Source organism: Lactuca virosa, chromosome 5, assembly GCF_052849685.1.
Source record: "Lactuca virosa cultivar CGN04683 chromosome 5, Lactuca_virosa_CGN04683_v6, whole genome shotgun sequence".
Taxonomy (NCBI): domain Eukaryota; kingdom Viridiplantae; phylum Streptophyta; class Magnoliopsida; order Asterales; family Asteraceae; genus Lactuca; species Lactuca virosa.
In genome coordinates, this window is record NC_136430.1 from 25,252,218 (window position 1) to 25,274,424 (window position 22,207).

The window sequence follows — 22,207 nt, forward strand, 5'->3', positions numbered from 1 at the left end:
GAGTACTCACGTCTTATTAGAATCTATCTCTATTGAAGATCAAACTCAAACACATATGATAAATATCAACGAAAATTTCCCTAAATATACGTACTGTATGTATCGTCTTCCTCGCGTCCAACCGCTTCCATATCCTCCGATCGATGCCATTCCCCCTCTACATTCCAAACCAGAAGACGATTACAGGTTCACCGTCTTCAAAACTAACCTCCGCCTCGCAAAGCGTCACCAGAAGCTTGATCCGTCGGCGGTCCATGGTGTCACTCGATTCTCCGACATGACTCCATCAAAATTCCGTAAGCATCTCGGACTGATATCTCGATCTCGTCTTAAGTTTCCCGTCGATGCCAACGAGGCTCTGATCCATAGATATAATCAAATATTGGAGTAGTGATATCCAAACACACTTGTAGTATTGCAAGTTCAAATACCATCGCAGCCTCGCTCCTCTGCTCACCGGCTCGTTGCTAATTCGTTTTTGGGTAGATACCAGACGATTTACATTCATTCTCTCCTCTATACACCGGTTAATCATCTTCTCTCATATTTTATTGAACGAATTTCTTGTTATTTTTGAGCTATCAAAACATCATTAAGAGCATATAGTGGAAGTAGCTCTGAGTTCACTTTAATAGCCATTCTTGATAGCTTAGTAGGAGTCATTCCATTCTCCAAAATGTTATTTAGCATCTACATGATGGAAGAATATATCACATGTAATCTTTTTTTTGTGTGTTTACTCAAATGTAATCTACCTGTTCAAAGTTTTTGATAGTTGTTGCACAAAGAAAACCAATGCTTCTTGTTGCATCAAATTCATCACCGAGTTCTTCCACCTAATAGTTTCCCAAATCAATAAAACAATAAGCAAAATAATAATTCAAGAAATTACATTGTTATTATAGCATTTACACACTAACCTCTTGTGGTTGATTAGGGTCAGAGTTTAATCCAAGTAATGGAATTGAATCATTCAAGAAATGACTTGCACATAGAAGGGTTCCATCACCACCAATGGTGACAACAAGGTCCACATTATGAATTGGTTGAGATAGATGACTACGAAAAACAACATCCCATTCAATGTATTGTATGCCACCTTCCAGTTGCTTGTTCCTACAAAATGATATGTTTATTGGAATGGAAGCTATCTCGGTGATCTAGTTTCGTATTTGTAAACATAAATATGAATAATGAATGACTTGTTTGTTTATATTTCTATCTATTTAGAATAATAATTTAACTGGCCATTTTTTTACGATCCTTTTAAATAGTTAGAGTTACAGGCTTAAGTTTGAAATCTTTCAGAGAGAATTGGAGTTCTAGTAATCAAACAACAAACAATGTTGGAATACCTGATCCTACTATGTCACACCCCCAAACCGAAACAACAGAAACGTTTGGGGGCGGAGGACGTCATGTTTAGTATCACAACACATGCATCATAGTAATCAAAGTAACAACCAACCATTGCATTAATATTAAAGTGTTTACAAGGTACGTGATTCATAAAAGATTGACTTCCAAAGTAAATAACAAAACAAGACATGAAGCTACTATACTCCATCTTCTGAATCCCAGCGCGCGTACCTGTCTTCTAGTTTCATGAGAATACAAGTTATTTGGAAAGCGTAGATCAGCATTTAAGCTGGTGAGTTCATAAGTATTTTAGTGATGAAAAGTAAGTTCTTTAGAAAAAGTTCGCCTGTTCCTCTAGAAAATCCTATATTTTCTGATATGATGAATGAAAGTAAAAATGACTCTACAATTCCTTCTATGAGTACTAAATGGATACAAGTTATATACAATCCAGATCAAAGATACAATTGGTTGTGTGAATCTGCCCTAAGCCCACAACTAAACAAGGAACAGGGAATGAGGCGGAAGTCACACATCCCATTGTTTGTTAGATCTTCATTGTATATAACCATGGTGTATTCATTTGGTACTTACAGAGTTAACTGTAATAGTTCCTTTATTTGATGAAAACATTCTTTAAGAAAATCATATATTTCCTTTAGTAAAAATGGTAACCACAATAGTTCCTTCTATAATCACTTAGTTTATACTAGCTATATATAATTTAATATCGAACGGATAGTTAATTGTGTGAATCTGCCCTAAGCCCACAACCAAACAAGGAACAGGAAGTAAGGCGGAAAGCACACATCCAACTACTTATCGGATATTAATTATATATAACCCTGATGTATAAACTAAGGTATTATAGAATTAACCACTAAAGGTCCTTTAAGTTATACTGGTTTAATAAAATGAATTAAACCTTTTACTTATAAGTTTCTAGTTTAGTATACTAAATGTTCTATCTGAAAAGTATGTTTTTGTACTAGAAAACGGTATATTGAATTTGTATGTTACGACCTGACCCATACCTGATACTCCTTATGATTACTTGGTGTATACAGGATATATATATAGCTAAGGTCGAATAGGTAGTAGACTGGGTAAAATCTGCTCTAAGCCCACAACCAAACAAGGAACAGGAAATGAAGCGGAAAGCACACATCCTACTGTCTGTCGGACCTGATTAATATATATCCCTGATGTATCTACCGAGGAATCATAAAGTTAGCATTATAGGCCCCCTTCTAACTGAATGTTCATGTTACTAGGAAGTTACGTGGCATTGTTCTATTTGTTAGGAAGACTACTAGAAGTAATGAAATCTCGTACTCTAAACGCCTTAGTCGATACTGTTGTGAGTTTTGTATATATTAATGTGTTTTATTTATTATTGTCTGGTGCTTTGTAGATGTACCCTTTATAAATAAAATCCGGTACTTTGTAGATGTACCCCATATATAACTCTGGTACTTTGTAGATGTAACCCATATATATAAATCCTGGCACTTTGTAGATGCACCATATATATATATATATATATATATATATATATATATATATATATATATATATATATAACCTTATACCATGTTTATTATGATCTTTTGTTTAGAACAATGAGTTAATGATAAGTTCCCTTCCTAGGTTACTGGGAGTGTAAAGTATAAGTTCGTGAATCATGATTTGTTCTTATGTTCTTGTTATAGTATGTTCCTTCCCGTTTCTTGTTATAGTATGTTCCTTCCCGTTTCTTGTTATAGTATGTTCCTCCATGTCCTAGTTATAGTAAGTACTGAACCCGTAAACTATACCTATTATAGTTTACTAGTATGTTTGTTTTGAACTGTCCCTGATTTGTAGAAAAGACCCGATTATCTACTGAGTTATGCTTGTACTTTAAAACGGAGTTTCATGAACAATAAACTAACATCTTTTTAAAAGAGTTGTTGAATAGATTTGATCACTTACAAAAGCATAAGAAATCCTTTAATGTGATGGTTATCATAGGTAAATATTTACACAATATCATTGTGTTCAACTTGTATTCCCCCCCCCCCCCTTAAAAGCATTTAAAAACATTTAAAAGATTGATTATAGGGGTATGAACTCACCTTATATGGGTGATTCAATTGAAGATTCGCGTAAGGATGAGAAGTTCCACGAATGAATTCCCAAGACACAAACGAGTCCTAAATGACATGTAATGGCATATATAGGCATGTAATTAGCGTTTAAAACAACTAACATGCAAGGAAACAACCTTAGGGACTAGGAAATACTTGTAATGAAGTGTTACAATCACATGTGTGTAGCACCTGGTTCTTGGTATGTATTTTTATTTAAGTATTTTGCATTTTTGGCCTTGGACTTGGCGAGTTGAAGGACCAACTCGCCGAGTAGAAGCAGGATGAGGCGTGGGATTTAAGTGATGGAATCGTCGAGTCGGGTCCCGGATCATGGAGGCGTGTGCCAGATCCTGATGGAGGAGGCAAACAAATCCAGATTTTCTATCCATCCCGGAGCGACGAAGATGTATACAGATCTTCGTCCTGATTATTGGTGGCCCTGCTTGAAGCGGGACGTAGCATGGTATGTGGAGCGGTGCTTGACCTGCAGGAAGGTCAAGGCCGAGCACCAGAGGCCACACGGCAAGATGCAGCCGTTGGATATCCCGCTGTGGAAATGGGAAGACATTACGATGGATTTTATCACAAAGCTTCCTAGGACCGCGCGAGGAGTGGATTCGATTTGGGTCATCGTCGATCGATTGACCAAGAGCGCCCATTTTATCCCGATTCAGGAAAGTATTTCGGCCGAAAGGTTGGCCGATATCTATATCAGGGAGGTAGTGGCACGACACGGGGTGCCAGTATCGGTGATTTCAGACAGGGATGTGCGGTTCACTTCCAGGTTTTGGAAGAAGTTTCATAACGAACTGGGTACTCGTCTGCATTTTAGCACCGCCTTTCACCCGCAGACGGATGGTCAGAGCGAGCGGACCATCCAGACATTAGAGGATATGCTGCGGGCATGTGTTTTAGACTTTGGAGGTAGCTGGGATACCTACCTTCCGTTGGCGGAGTTCTCGTATAATAATAGCTATCATGCGAGTATTGACCGTCCTCCCTTCGAGATGTTATACGGGAGGAAGTGCAGAACCCCGATATGTTGGGGTGAGGTTGGTCAGAGGGTCATGGGGAGCACCGAAGTGGTGCTCAAGACGACAGAAAGAATTCAGCAGGTTCGGAGCAGACTTCAGACTGCTCAGAGTCGGCAGAAAAGTTATGCCGACAAGCGCCGATCGGACCTGGAGTTTCAGGTCGGGGATATGGTTCTTCTGAAGTTGTCGCCATGGAAGGGCGTCATCCGATTCAGGAAACGGGGCAAGTTGGGTCCCAAGTATATTGGACCCTTCAGGTTTATAGCCCGGGTGGGCAAGGTGGCATATAGGTTGGATCTGCCAGCCGAACTCAGCCAGATCCACAACACTTTCCACGTCTCTCAGTTGCGGAAGTGCTTGGTGGACGACTCAGCAGTGGTACCCTTAGAGGATATTCAGGTCGATGACAGCCTGAATTAAATTGAGCGGCCAGTGGCGATCCTCGACCGGAAGTCGAAGGATCTGAGGAACAAAAAGGTGGAACTAGTTAAGGTGCAATGGCAGCACCGGAAGGGCTCGGAGTGGACTTGGGAGTTGATTGATGAGATGATGGAGCATTACCCAGAGCTATTCCAGGATCGAGCAGCAGACTTCGAGGACGAAGTCTAAAATAAGTGGGGGAGATTTGTAGCACCTGGTTCTTGGTATGTATTTTTATTTAAGTATTTTGCATTTTTGGGCTTGGACTCGGCGAGTTGAAGGACCAACTCGCTGAGTAGAAGCGGGATGAGGCACGGGATTTAAGTGATGGACTCGTCGAGTCGGGTCCCGGACTCGACGAGTAGGCTCTGACTGGACAAAACCCTAATCTGAGGGTTTGCACCCTATTTAAACAACCTTATGCAGCCTCCATCGCCCCTTTATGCTCCCAGAAACCCTCCATAGCAAACCCTAAGTGTTTTGGTGCAAGATCTAAGGCTTTTGAGTGATTTTGGTGGTTTTGTTCACAAGGAAGAAGGAAGAGCATAGAACGATCAAGAGGGAACTGAAGGATTCGAGTTTGGTTCATCATTTGCAATCTTTGAGAGGTATAAAGTCTGTACCTTGCTCTTTCATTTGATAAATCCCTTTTTGGGGAGATTTAGGGCTTTTATAAGACATTTTTGGTAACCAACCATGATTGCAAACATGGTTGGGGGTTGAGGCTTTGGAATCAGGTCTTTAAAGGGGTCACAAGGCAGATTTGGGTTGCTTTTGCACCCAAGGAAGGCCCCATGCAACACTAGAGCCATTTTAGAGCCTTTTTGGATCAAAAGTCCCATGCATGCACGTAAAGTTTGTAACTTTACGTGCTAGATCGAGCTTAGGGGCTTGGATCTATCATTTGGTCAAGTGTTGTACATCAGAAGTCGAGGATCTAGGGTGTGGATGTTATCGACTCGGCGAGTCCGTTCTTGGGACTCGACGGGTCCAAGGCTTTGAGTCCCATGTCTGTTGAGGGTCAAAAGGACTCAGTTGGGTGTTAGAAGGGTTGTAGCAGGACAGAAAGAGTGACCCAACGCATTGGACTTAATTTTAGACCTGGAGTTCATGGGACTCGACGAGTGCTAGAACAGACTTGGCGAGTCCAAGGCAATCTCCTTATGATTGAAGATGAACTCGACGAGTTGTTCATACAACTCGGCGAGTCAAGGTCAGAACTTGTTCATCTGATGAAGGTGAACTCGACGAGTGTTCATACAACTCGGCGAGTCGGATGAAGGTTAATTTGATGTTCATATCGAAGAGGAAATCGTCGAGTCGTCGATAAACTCGACGAGTAGAATCGTGGATGAGGACAGTTGAAGAGATAGGGACTCGACGAGTTGACGGCCCAACTCGGCGAGTCGGGTCAACTGGAAGTTGACTTTGACTTTGACTTGGACTTGGTTGGGGGTAAAATGGTCATTTTACCCTAAGAGTAGATATCAGACTCTGATTAAGTATTTTGTGGGGATTGTAGCCGGAGGATTTCCGGAGCGGCAGCAGACAGAGGTTTCCCGCACAGATTATCAGCAGCTACTTGCACGAGGTGAGTTACCTTCCAGTAGTGGTGGGTCTACGGCCACAATGCCTGCCCACCAGTAGGAGTTGTTATAGATGATTGTCTTCGTGATAATTGTCTATGTTTGCTATGTTTGCTACTACCTGATTTGTTATATGCTAGCATGATATGTATATGTGACAGTAGTAGAGTCCAGTTGTTAGGACCGGAAGGGTAGGTCAGACACCCCAGATATGTCTGACAATATGTGATGATATGATTATATGTTGGCATGATATGTTATATGTGATAGTGGTAGTAGGGAGGGAATAGTCCTCAAGTCCGGTTGTTAGGACCGAAGGGTAGGTCGGACACCCCAGAAACGTCTGACAACATGTTTACGTTATGATATATGTGATAGTAGCAGTAGGGGGTGGAATAGTCCCCGAGGTTCGGTTGATAGGACCGAAGGGTAGGTCAGCACCCCAGAATGGCTTGACATGGGTAGGTCAGCACCCCAGAATGGCTTGACACGGGTAGGTAGGCACCCCAGAATGGCTGTACTGGGTAGGTCGGGCACCCCATAATTGCCCAGCAGTATGTATGCGATATGTCTGTATGGTATGTGGTATGATGGGGGAACTCACTAAGCTTTGTGCTTACAATTTTAGTTTTGGTTTCAGGTACCTCTTCGTCTAAGGGGAAGGAGCCGGCAGTGTAGCAGCGCATCACACACATATGATTTCCGCATGGAGTTTTCTGGGATTGTACTCTGATATGTTATTATTTTATGACTTGGGTTTTCAGACATGATACATTGTTTTATGAGATGATGTGTTTTCACAGTATTTTCTTATGAATGTTTTTATGAGTCAGTTAATCTAAGAGAAATTTATGGACTTGAAAATTGGGACGTTACAATGTGATTGTGTGAAAGGGAGTTTACGGCCACACAAAGATGTGTTCATGGCCAAGGGGAGTTTACGGCCACAAGAAGTGTTTACAGCCGTAAACACTTGAAGATGATGCATTTTGGATCTTGATTCATGCTTATAGGGTGTTTGTCTCATGAGGATACAAGAGCTTCTAATGTATAACAAGTATATGGAAATGATACTTACTTAATGAACGTCTTGAAGGTGTTTACGGCCCAAGAACATGTGTGTGTGTTCTTGGTGTTCTTGGTGAAAAGATGAAGACTTGAAGATCTAACCCAAAAGAGTTGAATTCATGGATGAAATCAAAGGGTTTCACAAGATCAAGAAGGATATCAAGAAACAATTGAAGAATCACTTGCAAATTTGAAGAGAAATGGAAGTGTTCTTGATCATACTTGAGAGAGAATGAGTTTTCTCGACTTGAAGATGTGATAAATGAAGAAATAATGAAGGAAGTATATGATATACGGAAAGGTTCACAGCTGCCAAGAGTTTACGGCCGTAAACTCTAGTTTGTGGCCGTAAACTCCTTGTGATGGAGTTTCCGGCTCAAATGCAACATGATGAACTTTAGTTAACACATCCTAACACACAATCCTTGAGTGTACTAGGCTTAGAACTCATTAGAATGACCCTTAACAAGGCTAAAAGGCAATAGAAACGAGTCTGACTTTTGGTTGATTGGATTGACTTACAAGGTAGAAGTTACGGGTTGTCACATCATCCCCCCGTTAGATGGAATTTCGTCCCGAAATTAGCTTTCTGAGCAGTACTTGTAACATCCGGATTTCCAGGGATAATATTTTGAGTATTCATTTCGAGATATGAGGAGTGACTCGACGAGTTGGTGCCTTAACTCGTCGAGTAGAGTCGCGTTTTGGTGACATGTTTAATGAATGGACTCGACGAGTCGGGTATCTGACTCGCCGAGTCAGTGCTGCTGAGGAAAACCCTAATTGTCCGGGTTTGTGACCTATTTAAAGGCCCTTATAGCCTTCATCTGCAGCTACACTTCCCTTGAGAGACCCTAATCGATCCAGAGAGCATAGAGAGAAAGAGGTAGCTAATTTTCATCATTTTGGGTGCATTCTTGCAAGGAAGAAGGAGAGTGTTCAAGCTAGATTGTTGGAGGGGCTCATATCTACTTCTATTCCATTCAAAACTGTTGTTTAAGGTATAAATCTCTACCTGTTTTCGTATGGTTAGTAGATCTCATGAATATAGGGTTTCTTTACCCCTTCTTTAGTTGGAATATGGAGCATATGGAGTCCCATTGAGGAATAGACATTAGATCCGGACCTTAAGAGGTCCAGAGAGTCCCAATCATCCAGCTTTATGCAGTCCCATAAGAGTTTTGAGTCTAGGTTACCATTTTAAGAGTTATTTCATCAAATAGAGCCATATGTGTGATGCATGAACATAAAGATGGGACCTTTACATGACTTTCGGGTGTGAGAAGGTCAGATCTATAAGTTAGAGAAACAGATCTGACCTCAGAAGATCGATTGAGCATTGCCATGGAGGAAACTCGCCGAGTCCATGAGAGGACTCGACGAGTCGAATCGGGTTGCTCAATGATTTGTGATCAGTGGTAACCCGTCGAGTGAAAGGTTAACTCGACGAGTCGAGTAAGGCCTTAGGAGGATTCAGAGGACACGCATGGACTCACCGAGTCACCCGAGTGCACTCGACGAGTCTAGTCAAACTTGGACCGTTGACTGGAGTTGACTTCCGTTGACCTTAGGGTTTTGGTCTAACCGATTCAAGAGAGGTCATGGAGGGGTGGAATGGTCTTCTACCCATTCTTTTCAAATGAGAACATAAAGAGAGTATTGATAAGAGATATTATCATTTTGATAGGAGGAGGCTAGATCGGGGATATCAAGACCGAGCATATACTAGACATCATACGAGGTGAGTCTTATCACTATACATCACCTAGAGTGGTATTTATGTGCAGACCGGAGGGTCTTATGTGTATGCGTATGTTTGAGATTTATGTACATTTTGTTATATGTATGATATGTGTTATATAGACCGAACCAGAGGGTCCAACGATTCATGAGGCCAGAGGATCCTCGATTAGACCGGACCGGAGGGTCCAACGATTTAGACCGGACCGGAGGGTCCAACGAGCTAGACCGGACCGGAGGGTCCAACGAGCTACGGGACTGGAGGGTCCCGCTGAGACACATTGACCGGAGGGTCATACCGAGTTATAGCCTCGAGTGGCTTATGTGCTGTATGTGGTATATTGGGGAACTCACTAAGCTTTGTGCTTACCGTGTTATGTGCTATGTGTTTCAGGTTTCTCAGGATCGTGGGACGGCATCGGCTTGATTGTACACACCAGAGAAAGAGTTATGTTTTGAGGATCCTGGATTATTAATGGAGTTGTGTTTTGAATAAACGAGATTTTTATACAAAATGTTATGAAAAGTATGCGTTTTTAAAATGAAAAATTCGTTTGAAAATTTACGGTGTTACAAGTTGGTATCAGAGCCTTGGTTTGAGGGACTCTGATGCACCTTCGGGTAAATCTGGACTCAAACTGAGGATTTGAGAAAAAATTTCAAAGAAATGATTTTCCTAGAGTGAACAAGAGTTTCTAAGAGAAAACGAGGAAGAGCAGTGTGTACAATCAGCCAGAGCCCGAACGGTGATTTCCCAAAATACCCTTACTTTGTATTATGAGATATGTTATGAGGTATTATGCATGCTAGAGATAGGCTAGGTATTTCATATTTTAGGACTAGAGTGGCCTGATTTGTGATGCCTTAGCCTAGGAGTTGTTGTTATCTGTGATGAGCTTTCGAGTATGTGCTGAGTAAGAGTATCCATCAGGAATCCTTTTAGAGAGGGATTTGAGTAGAGGAGTAATCTAGGATAGATACCTAGATGAGCATTTGTGGAACCTACTGAGAGAGTAGTTAGCTACCCGCGAGGGGTAGAGTTGCTGAGTTCGATGGTATCTTTTGAGTATGAGTAGAGAAAGTGGAGTTATCACCTAGAGTGGGTTTTGCGTGTTTATTCGATGCCCGAATGCTGCTTGCTTCGTGCTTTGTGGAACTCCCGATGATGGGAGTCAGCTACCAAGTGAATGTGACGATATTCAGGAGGTAGATGACTGGGACCATAAGGAGTTTCTCAGCAGCTGATGGCGGAGAAGTGTGAGAACTTAGGAAGTGACCTTAGTCAGATCAGTACGCTGACAGAGTAGAGCATTTCGCTGGGAAGCGAGCACACATGTCGGGACTGGTGATTGCGAAGGTTGAATAGGTACTTAGGGACTCTGGGATGGTCCGTGTAGAGAGTATGGGTAGATGTGGCAGGTAGTATGGGCCCGTACTACTGAAAGCAGAGGACCCATACTCGATGCAGGGAGTATTCCGGAGGATCTAAGTAGCAGATCGAGAGGTGATGTCATGGTTCGAGTACCATGATTTGTAGCAGATCGAGAGGTGATGTCATGGTTCGAGTACCATGATTTGTAGCAGATCGAGAGGTGATGTCATGGTTCGAGTACCATGATTTGTAGCAGATCGAGAGGTGATGTCATGGTTCGAGTATCATGATTTGTAGCAGATCGAGAGGTGATGTCATGGTTCGGGTACCATGATTTGTAGCAGATCGAGAGGTGATATCATGGTTCGAGTACCATGATTTGAGGTGGATTGAGAAGAGAGAACATGGTTCGAGTACCATGATTCGTAGCGGATTAAGAGGAGGTAACATGGTTCGGGTACCATGATTCATAGCAGATCGAGAGGTGGTCACGTGGTTTGAGTACCAGGACACGTGGCGGTTAGTGTTTCTGGTTTTACCGGTTATTCTGTGGTGATTGTCTAGACTGAGATCAGATGTGAAAGAATATGGGGCCAGAGGGCCATGATGAACGAGTTTTAGTGGAGCATCCCTTGAAAGGGAAATCGAGTTAGCTCCAAGGGATTGTTGGTGAGATGCCAGTTGGAGTCGCAAGACTCAGGGATGAGTAGGGATGGTGCGTTATGGGAGAATACGGTCTGGGCTGAGCGACCGGCCGATAGTGGAGATGCCATTTTCTATGACCTGAGAGGTGCTATTTCTGTTCTTGTGGGAAACACGAGAGGTATTGAGATTTTCGGTTTCCGAGGTTGGGGGTGAGCCCTGTGGGGTAGCTTTGGTTACGATCTTTCATCGGAGTATCTGGGCAGTACGTCTACCGCGAGGTAAGGATATAGCATGAGCAGGTTGTCAGTGGGGACTGAGATGGTCAAGGACCAGGATACACCCTATTTGAGCATAGTAGAGCATGTGTTAGTTGCAGCAACGGACGATCAAGAGGAGTATATCGGAGCGGTGGCTCTTATTGTCTATGATGGGTATCGAGTGTGAAAATGAGGTCTCTGCTCTTATGATAATTCACGTGATGGGACGTTGGTTGAGGAGTCGAGGATGAGGAGTATGTTAGTTCATTATTTTCAGACTGAGCGTCAGGGTTACTACTGGACAGTTGAGATGTCCGGTAGTGGGCTGGTACGAGATTCTGAATGACCAGAGGTAGTCATGATGAGAAGTTTCTGAGGATTTCATCTGAGATTCGGGGTATTTGGAATTGCTTGATCTCCATCGGGGAGATCATCGAGCCTTGCGTATCACCTTCCAAGAGTAGGTGCGATGTTACTGGTAAAAACAGTCTGTGGGATAGATTGTTGGTGAACTAATTGGTGATGGTTCGAACCCTGAGTGGGGGAGAACCGGGTACTTTTTGAGGAGATCAGAGATTTGTTCAAGAGCGGTTAGAGAACTGGATATAGAGATCTGCGGTGCGGATTCCTGAGACCCAGGTTATTGGTGGTCAAGGCGAGGTGCAGAGCGAGATAGTGCATGTGGTACGTGTTTGAGAAAGGATGAGTGTCTCCACGGCAATTGGACGTTGGTCGGAGACCTTGTGGTGGTTAGGAATCCTTCAAGGTTATAATTGTGAATTCGAGGTGGTTGGCTTGTAAGGTTAGTTCGGCGGTTGAGAATTTCTGGATCAAGGTATGGGCTATTATATGCAGTGTGGGAAGGGAAGAAGTTGATTGGGCAACCAACTTCAGGGTCGTTATGAGTATTCTTGCATGAGTTTTGAGCAATAGAGGAGGAAGTTTCGGATTGTCGTCTACGTGTTCTGAGTCGCTGAAGACTCCTCCGTGTTTCAATTGAGAGTTGGAATATTTCGGAGTTACGAGTGGTGCGAGAGGTAGATCAGTTGCGAGACTTTGAAAGGATGATGTGCGGTATCAGGGTATGATACTGTATACAGGAGATCGGTGGGTGAGGAAAGACTTCGTGAGGTTCGGTGATGGTGTAGCGAGGTATCCGAGCATGATGCCCTGATTATCGGGTCATTTTGAGGCTTGAATTACGAGATAGTAAGTGGAGTATCAAGTATCTATGATTCTAGTGGGAGCCCTTCGGCTAGTGACAACAAGTGAGATTATTTAAGAATGTGGATTGCAGCAAGAAAGGGTGTGGTGATACTGCGGGGAGCCGTAGTACTCACTAGTCAGTGAGAGGGTGTGGTGATATTGCGGGGAGCCGTAGTACTCACTAGTCAGTGAGAAGGTGTTGTGGTACTGTGGGGATCCGTAGTACTCACTAGTCAGTGAGAAGGTGTTGTGATACTGCGGGGAGCCGTAGTACTCACTAGTCAGAGAGGGTGTTGTGATACTGTAGGGAGCCGTAGTACTCACTAGTCGGTGAAAGGGTGTCGTGGTGCTGCGAGAAACTACGTTGTTCGTTAGTCAGAGCATGACTCAGGACAGTTCTTAGGCTTGAGTAGCCTTACTGCATTGAGTAGGCTTGAGTAGCCTTATTGCATTGAGTATCCGAGAGCCTAGTGGTCAGATCAGGAAAGAGGCGGAGGTCTCCATAATGGTCGGGAATCATTATATCCTGAGTTAGGTTGTGGACACCGTAATTGGAAGGGATCGGAGAAGTGATGTACGAGTGGGTTGCGAGTCATGAGTCATGAGTTGGGTGCTTTGTTGGGACGGGTGGTTCCAAATTCGCGTCGGGCCAGACTCTCGAGTTGAGTTTGATTCTTGTGGTGTATCGAGTAAATGGATTGAGATTTCGGATTTAGAGATGGATTTCTTTTGGAAGGGGTATTGTTTTCATCTGGTGTCATGGAACTGGGTGGGTCGGTTCGTTGGTGTGGGAAAGACCGCGAGACGCATGAGACTAATGGGTAGTTGTCGACAGAGGTCGAGGGTGAGACGATTTTAGTTGGGATTATAGTAATCGCTTGGGGTAAAGCGAGCGTTGTGTCTGGTGTGTCACATTGGGCCGAGATAGTTGTTATGAGAAGGAAGTCTGTGAGATGCTTTGGGGCATATGATTTTAGATGTCATAGGAAACTTCTGAGCGAGCTTGATTATCTTCTTGTGTCTGAGGACAGGGTGTTGAGAGTTCAATGTTCAGACGGATTCTGACAGCAATCCAGTGGATGGGTCTCTGGTAGCATGTGACCCTTTCGTCTATGGAAGTGTGTTTGGGATCGTTTGGTATGTCTGGCATGGGTGATCGGTAGCCGATTGTTGGGCTTATCTTGTGAGAATCAGAGGGGCAGTGAGTTATCGGGGTCTGTTATTCGAGGAGCGAATAACGTGATGATATCTTGAGTAGACGGTCTGGCGGCGGACCAGACCACTAGAGTTCCAGACTTGAAAAGTCGGAAGGGGTATCATAGAGGCAGAGGGGTCGGTTTTGTTCCGAATTTAGGAGTTCTCGTTTGGGTTCAGGTATCCATGGAGTAAGATATCGTTTTGGTATGAGATCCTTTCAGTGGTGCTTTTCGGGTGTTTGGTTTCTATCTATGTGGTTGAGGAGCGATTTCGAGGGCGAAATCTAATTCAAGTGGGGGAGAATTGTAACATCCGGATTTCTAGGGATAATATTTTGAGTATTCATTTCGAGATATGAGGAGTGACTCGACGAGTTGGTGCCTTAACGCGTCGAGTAGAGTCGCGTTTTGGTGACGTGTTTAATGAATGGACTCGACGAGTCGGGTATCTGACTCGCCGAGTCAGCGCTGCTGAGGAAAACCCTAATTGTTTGGGTTTGTGACCTATTTAAAGGCCCTTATGGCCTTCATCTGCGGCTACACTTCCCTTGAGAGACCCTAATCGATCCAGAGAGCATAGAGAGAAAGAGGGAGCTAATTTTCATCATTTTGGGTGCATTCTTGCAAGGAAGAAGGAGAGTGTTCAAGCTAGATTGTTGTAGGGGCTCAGATCTACTTCTATTCCATTCAAAACTGTTGTTTAAGGTATAAATCTCTACCTTTTTTCATATGGTTAATAGATCTCATGAATCTAGGGTTTCTTTTGATGGGTTTGAGCCATAAGAACTTTCCTATATGCACATGCAAACCCTAATGCTTGGATCTAGGTTTCTCTATTGAACATGTAATTTATCCAAGTCTTGCAAACCCTGGATCTAGTGTATACAATTCGAATTTGACATAAGAAACTCAGATCTAGATGATTACCTCTTGTAGCTTGCTTGATTCTTCTTGTCTTGGAGCTTAGAATCACAATTGTAACTCCTCTAATGGCTTACAAACACCAACACGCAAGAGGATGATTTGGAGAGAGGAGAGAAGTATGAAATCGGCCCTAGGGTTCCAAGGAAGCAAGCGTAGCCGATTTCCACAACCCAAGGGGTCTATTTATACTCTAAGCTTCTAGGGTTTCAGCCAAAACCCTAATGGACAACTTAATCACCAAGCAGCCCATGGAACCTTCTGGATTAAGGCCATGGACGAAAATATGATGGACTCCCATCATAATTTCGTTCACCCCTTTCTCCATTGGGTTCCCCAGCCCAATAACTCAATTATCCAATAATTGCAGTTCAGTCCCCTATATTCAATTAATCTCTTTAAGTCACCAAATTAATTCTTAATTAATCTATGACTAATATTAATTAAATAATATGATTATTCCTTTAATATATTATTCGCATGATATATTAATAAATCATAATATCTTCTCTCTCTTAATGAATCACCCTGTCAAGTTGCTATGGTGAAGGCAACCCAAAAGGACCATGCACAACCGGGTCAAGTACTTACCAAATATAGTTACGGGCTTAGACACTAATCCAATAGTCTCCCACTTGGATAATTCTAGTAACTACAAATTCAAGCCTAATCCGATTAGCAATCGTAGCTCTCAAAGATGTTGTCGAACTCTGATCTTATCAGTAACCTGTCCTTTAGATAAGGGATCGTATGATCCTCTATTCTAGATATCGTGCGGACAATCACATGGAACACATTCATACTCATTGTCCATCAGTTTGTTTCTCGATCTCAGATTCATTTGACATAGAACTTAATTGAACACATCAATTCAGTCCTGACCTGTGACACCAGTCAAATTTAGGCTTCGGACAAATAAGAAGGAAACTACCTTCGGACAAATAACACAACCTTAATTCCACATCCAAACAAGGAAAAGGAAATAAGATAATTCATTAGTCCTAAGCCCTTCAAATCTTATTTATATATTTATACATATATAAACATGATTTTGGTATTTATAATTTGAAATAGTTTATAAAACCTTTTTCAAAGAATTTAACGGAGTTTACATGACTTTAAAGATTTAACATGGCTTTAAGTCATTTTGGAAGTATTTGGTAATCCTTAAAATCTTAGCACCAATCAGCAGGTGACACGCGCATCTGCCTCGGTCCAATCAGGAGCGCCTATGACGACTTCGGACCAATCAACAGGTGACACGCGCATCTGCGGTCCAATCAGAAGATGCCACGTAGCAGACCCGTGGAAGCCTCACATGCGACGGTGACGTAGCGAAAGAGGGTCCATGCGAAAATTCTCGGTTTTCAACATTTCTTCATTTTCGTGCCAAAAACTTGCGAAATTCATAACTTTCGCATACGAGCTCCATTTTTTGCCGTTCTTTATATGCACGCGTAGGTAAAATTATACTCTACGACTTTCGTTTAGACTTCGTCGGCTAATTTTGACTTTATTTTTAATATTATTATTTTTAACAGACCGGAACAGGAAATCCGTTAAAAATTCATAACTTCTTCATCCGACGTCCGTCTTCGTCTGTCTTTTTACCGTTGTACTACTTTTGACGAGACCTTTGATTCTCGTTTAAGTTGTGTCGGCTAAATATCGATCGATTTATATTTCGAATTTTTAGCTGTCTACTGCTAAACCGAAACTTAGAAAAATCATAACTTCCTCATACGAAGTCGGATTTTTACGTTCTTTTTATGAACGTTCTCGGTTTAACATATTCTACAACTTTCATTTATATTTTTAAGGCTAAAAAGCCTTTTATCGAAAATTCACTTTTTACACTGAACAGTGTTTTGCCGGTTTTGTCGCGGATTTTCGATTGGTCATAACTTCTTCGTTATAACTCGGATTTCAGTGTTCTTTATATTTTTGGAAACCTTGTTACAATCTCTACCACTTTGTTCATCCCAATTACGATTATTAATCAATTTATTTTTGACCTAAATTTGACTGGTGTTACATTATCCCCCCGTTAGAGGGATTTCGTCCCGAAATTAAGTCTAAAGTGATACTCATGGACTAGCTCTAATCTTCCCTTTCCCAAGTGAATTCAGGTCCCCGGTTTGTAATCCAGTGAACCTTCACTAACAGGATAAGACTTTGCTTGGTTCTTTTGATTTCCCTATCCATGGTTTCCATTGGTTCTTCTACAAAGTGTAGAATTTTATTTAACTTGATTTCATCGAGTGAAATAACAAGTGTTTCATCAGATAGACACCTCCTTAGATTAGATATGTGAAAGATGGGATGAATGTTATTAAGTTTATGTGGTAGTTTAAGTTTATAAGTATAAGACCGATTCTGGTAAGAATCTCAAATGGTCCTATGTACCTTGAATTTTGTATTCCACGCTTTCTCAAGCGTATCTTGTCCTTCCGGGGTGAGACCTTCATATGACAAGGTCATCAACCTGGAATTCCAAGGGTTTTCTTTTATCAAAGCCGTAGCTTCTCTGATTAACTCTGGAAGCTTTATGTCGCTTCCTGATTCGTATTTTGTTTTTGGTAGTTTCTCGGATGAATTCCAGATCAGCGAAGGTGTTGTGTGGAAATTTGGATCTCTAGCTAGTTGCGTATTACCTAATTTAGTCCAGTGCAGATAGGATCTGCACTTGTGACCGCAGAAGGTTTTGAATGGAGCAACTTGAATGCTAGCGGGATAAAGGACTCGACTAATTGGTAAATGGGTATCCCATTCTTTACCATAGTTGATCACATAGGCTCATGACTACTCTAGTTCCCAGAGATTTTTAAGTGACTGCATGAAATAGGAGATGATTCTATTATCTCAGCGAAGATAACAGATATTGGAATACCGTGTACTCATACGTTCTAGTTATCTTCTCTACTTGCCACATTTTCAGGTTTCAAGGCTTCTTGTTGAGCCTCCTTACTTTGTGTGGACAGATTTGAATGGGTTATCATAGTCAATTATTGGCTCTATGACCTGGGTACTCTTTCCGACTTAGGGTGTCAGCTATTATATTGGCTTTGTCGAGATGATAACGAATTTTGAATTCGTAGTCATTTAGTAGCTCGACCCATTGTCGTGGTCTCACGTTGAATTCCTCCTGGTAGAATATATGATGAAGGCTTTTGCTCCGAAGTTCATGATCAGACTCATACTTGGCTCATCCACCATCACCTCGTGTATACAAGTCGTATATAATTTAGATTTCACAAAACGTTCGGATGGGTGACTCTGCCCCAGGTCCACAACCAAACAAGGAACAAGAGATAGGGCGGAATTACACATCCTTAATCTTGTTAAGTCTAAATTATATACCACTCTCGTGTATACACTTAGCAGCGATAGATTAACTTAATGAGTTCTTAGTCTCTATTCTTGAACTTGACCTGCGGTACAATGATTTTCCTATGAGATCTATTGGGGTACCTCGGTAGTTACTGACTTCTAAGACTACTTCGGTGCTTTTCGTTTGAAGTTTCCTGTCTACTGAGTAGGCTAGAATGGCGTGGTACCCTTCGCATGGGTACTTCTGAAGTTTTGAGATGAGAGACAACCTAAGGGTTTTGCGTTATGGATTGGAAGAATTTCATCTTACGGCTGATTAAGGAAAAAGTTCTCTTATACAGGATAAGAATTTTCACATGGTAAGGGCCAGGCCAAACCATGTCGAATAAGGATGTCGGAATTTTCTCGACGAAATAGATATTAAGTTGTTATGGGAGGAATGATTTATAGGATGATATCCTATGTACCTAAGTTTTCATTGCTTCTGGTTTTATTCTGTTATTATCGCTACGGACCCCTTTTTGATTCGAAATTGGCGGGTACTACCAATACGAGGGTTCTGATAATTTGAAATTATGAACTTTCATGAAACGATCCTTACTAGGTCTCTCTATAATCGCTTGGTGTATACAAGTCATGTATAATTAAGATTGGTAAGACCTTTGACTGAGCAACCCTGTCCTAAATCCACAACCAAACAAGGAACAGGAAATGAGGCGGGATTACTCACTCTAAGTTTACAAATCTTAATTATAAATGACCCTTACGTATACACTAAGTCATCATAGCTTACCTGTTAGGGTTTCACATTTTATATAATTGTTGTGATTTAATTTGAACGGGAGAGTAATCATAATTATAGATAGTTATCGGGGTTTGGAAGCGTACCAAAATATAGCAGGGTGCTTTGATGCTTTCCCATGTATTGGGGTCAAACTCCTCCTGCTCTCCCGTCGTTCTTCTCTGTTGGACAGTCCCTCTTGTAATGTCCTATTTCACCACAAAGGTGACATATGGGAATGGTTCCAACATTGGTAGTTGAAGTGATGAACTCAACCGGAGTTCTACAGATGCGGGCGTTATGCCCCTTTATGTAGCATCTGTTGCAATGCAGCTCTCGGCAAACTCCATGATGATGGTAGTTTCACTTGCTGCAGTGTGGGAGGTTTCCTAAGTATGGCGTGGTCGGTGCTGGAATAACAGGGCATATGGGCATATTTTAGGATGCTATAACAAGAAAATTGAAAACTTGTCAAGTTCTTATATCTAGAAGTCCAAGAATCAAACTCATAACTAAAATAACATGGAGGTATTTTACATACCTTTGGGGAAATGTTAAAAAGATCTTTTCTGATAAGTCTATAATTACTAAGTGGATACGTTAAGGTTATATATAGCCGAGATTTTATAGACTTAGAATATGTGATTTTCACTCTACTTCCTTTTCCTTGTTTGGATGTGGTTTTAGAGTAGGATTACTTATTCAAAGGTCTATTTGATCTGGATTATATATAATCGGTACACACCATGTGATTATAGAAGGACCAGAAAGAATCACCTTCATAAAAATTTAAATTTTCTCATAGATTCTTTAGACATTCCCATTCTCGTGTAAACCCCTTAGATAAACGTATTTACTCCAGCAATCAATAGAAGAGTCAAGTAGGATCCAACAAAATTTCATTAAGAGAATTCCGAGAAAGAAACAGATGATAGGTAAATAAACTATAGAAAACATTTACTGCCCTTACCCTATTAAGGACACCAATGAGAGATTCGCATGAACTTCCGAGATTCAAAATCTTCATTACGAAGTAATGGGGATCAGTGTCAGAATCGGAAGTAAGACAGCTCGGGAATTCAATATACCTACAGAGGAGAAGGACACCCTATAGATACCAGGAGGAAACAAATCGTTACAACCCAGAATAGAACTGAGAACAGAGGAAAACCACGTGTGATTCATGTGAAGTGTTTGAGCACCTTTTCATCTAAGTAATAACTAGTAAATCGATTCAACCTAGTGAGTTAGTATCTATACCACTCACATTAGATTTTGAGCGTATCCTCTTTTCCTGTCACGGCTAATAACAATAAATCAGATCACGAAATCTTAATTGATAGTGATTACTTCTCAAATTCATAAGTCTATTTTATGTAAACACTGTTATGAATTGTTTTCGAATATTTTTGAAAGTTGGAAAACGATATCCACCAATCGAAGGTAACTTAGTTCGGATGATACTCGGTTCATAACCATTCTATAAACTTATTTATGTACCTTACCAGGACTGCATCATGGGGATGCAGGTCGAATCATTGAGAACAATATAACAAAACGAAAGATTTATACATAGATACAAATGGTTAGAATACATCTAGAGACAACGATAGTCGCTCACGAGCTCATTTTCTTATCATGAAATAGAATCATGCCTCCGAAGGAATGTAACCAACCCACCGGTAAAACACAAATCCTTCAAATAGATGCGGCTACGTTTCAAGCTGCGGTCACAGCAGCTGTAGCAGCTGTCATGGCACACCTTAATGCTAACAATGCAAATGTTAGTAGTAATGCTATCGGTAACCCCGATCGTGGTGATGGCCAAGTACAGCAACGAGCACCTACTTGTAAGGACACTTTGAACCTTCAGCCTAATATCCTGAAACGAAAGTTCGAGAACAAGAAAGGGAGTTGTTCAACTCAAGAACCTTTAATATATGAACAACATATTAAAGAAGTAATAATACACCATACCGGGTTTGCATTAACAAAGGTACAAATACAACGTACTAGGGTTAGCAATCACGGGGTAATAATACATCATACCGGGTTTGCATTAACAAAGGTACAAATACAACGTACCACGGTTAGAAATCACGGGGTAATAATACATCATACCGGGTTTGCATTAACAAAGGTACAATACAGAGTACCAGGGTTAGCAATCACGGGGTAATAATACATCGTAAATCTCGTTGAAACAATAAATTTGTGAGACTCTTCATGGTGTACTTATCTAAGTACGACCTTAAGTCCTGACTTATTAACCAAAATCTCTTGTAGGGAGAGCGTGAATTTGTGTATAGATCTATATGGGAATGACAATCCCGCACCTTTACTGTTCGCTACAGTTTGGCCGGCAGGCCTAGGGTGTCAAATATCATATCGTTTCCGACGCCTGAAGAACGTCGCAGCAGGCATATCAGTCATATCAGTATGGTTAATAGAACTTACATGGATAAAACAACGAGTAAATTACTAAGTAATACACTTCTCTTAAAACAGTAAGAAAAGATAATTACATCCTGACCAAATATACCTTCTGTTAGTTTTTACTTACAGTAAAAACTACGTATCATGAAATCAAGTATGGTAAATATACTTGTACTTCTGGTTTTGGAACATTTAAAACCACAAGGCAGTATTATGGATAATATAATATTTTCCAGGATTAATACTAAGGTTTTACTGTAGAACGGATATAACTAAGAATACTTTCACAAATGAAACGGTTTATGGGATTAAACCACTTTACAAATGAAACGGTTTATGGGATTAAACGACTTTACAAATGAAACGGTTTATGGGATTAAACTACTTTTACAAATGAAACGGTTTATGGGATTAAACCACTTTTACAAATGAAACGGTTTATGGGATTAAACCACTTTTACAAATGAAACGGTTTATAGAATTAAACTACTTTAATAATTGGAACTTAGTCAACTAGTATAACATAAAGGACCTTTAGTGGTTAATTCTATAATTCCTTAGTTTTTACATCAGAGTTATACATAAGTAATATCCGATTGACAGTGAAATGTGTGACTTCCGCCTTACTTCCTGTTCCTTGTTTGGTTGTGGGCTTAGGGCAGATACACCCATTTAACTGTCCATTCGATATTGGGTTATATATAATCAGTATAAACTAAGTAAT

The 22,207-nt window shown here is 41.2% G+C and overlaps 1 protein-coding gene across 1 annotated transcript in view; it reads right to left on the reverse strand.

The window, feature by feature from the left end:
• Nucleotides 1-567: 567 nt before the first annotated feature.
• LOC145111090 (putative NADH kinase) overlaps nt 568-22,207 on the reverse strand; it is a 48,002-nt gene continuing 26,362 nt past the window's right edge. The window contains exons 2-4 of the mRNA XM_079047390.1: nt 921-1,116; nt 756-836; nt 568-690 (exon numbers count right to left, since the gene is read on the reverse strand). Coding sequence (XP_078903516.1) covers nt 568-690; nt 756-836; nt 921-1,116 — 400 coding nt within the window. The remainder of the gene's footprint in view (nt 691-755; nt 837-920; nt 1,117-22,207) is intronic.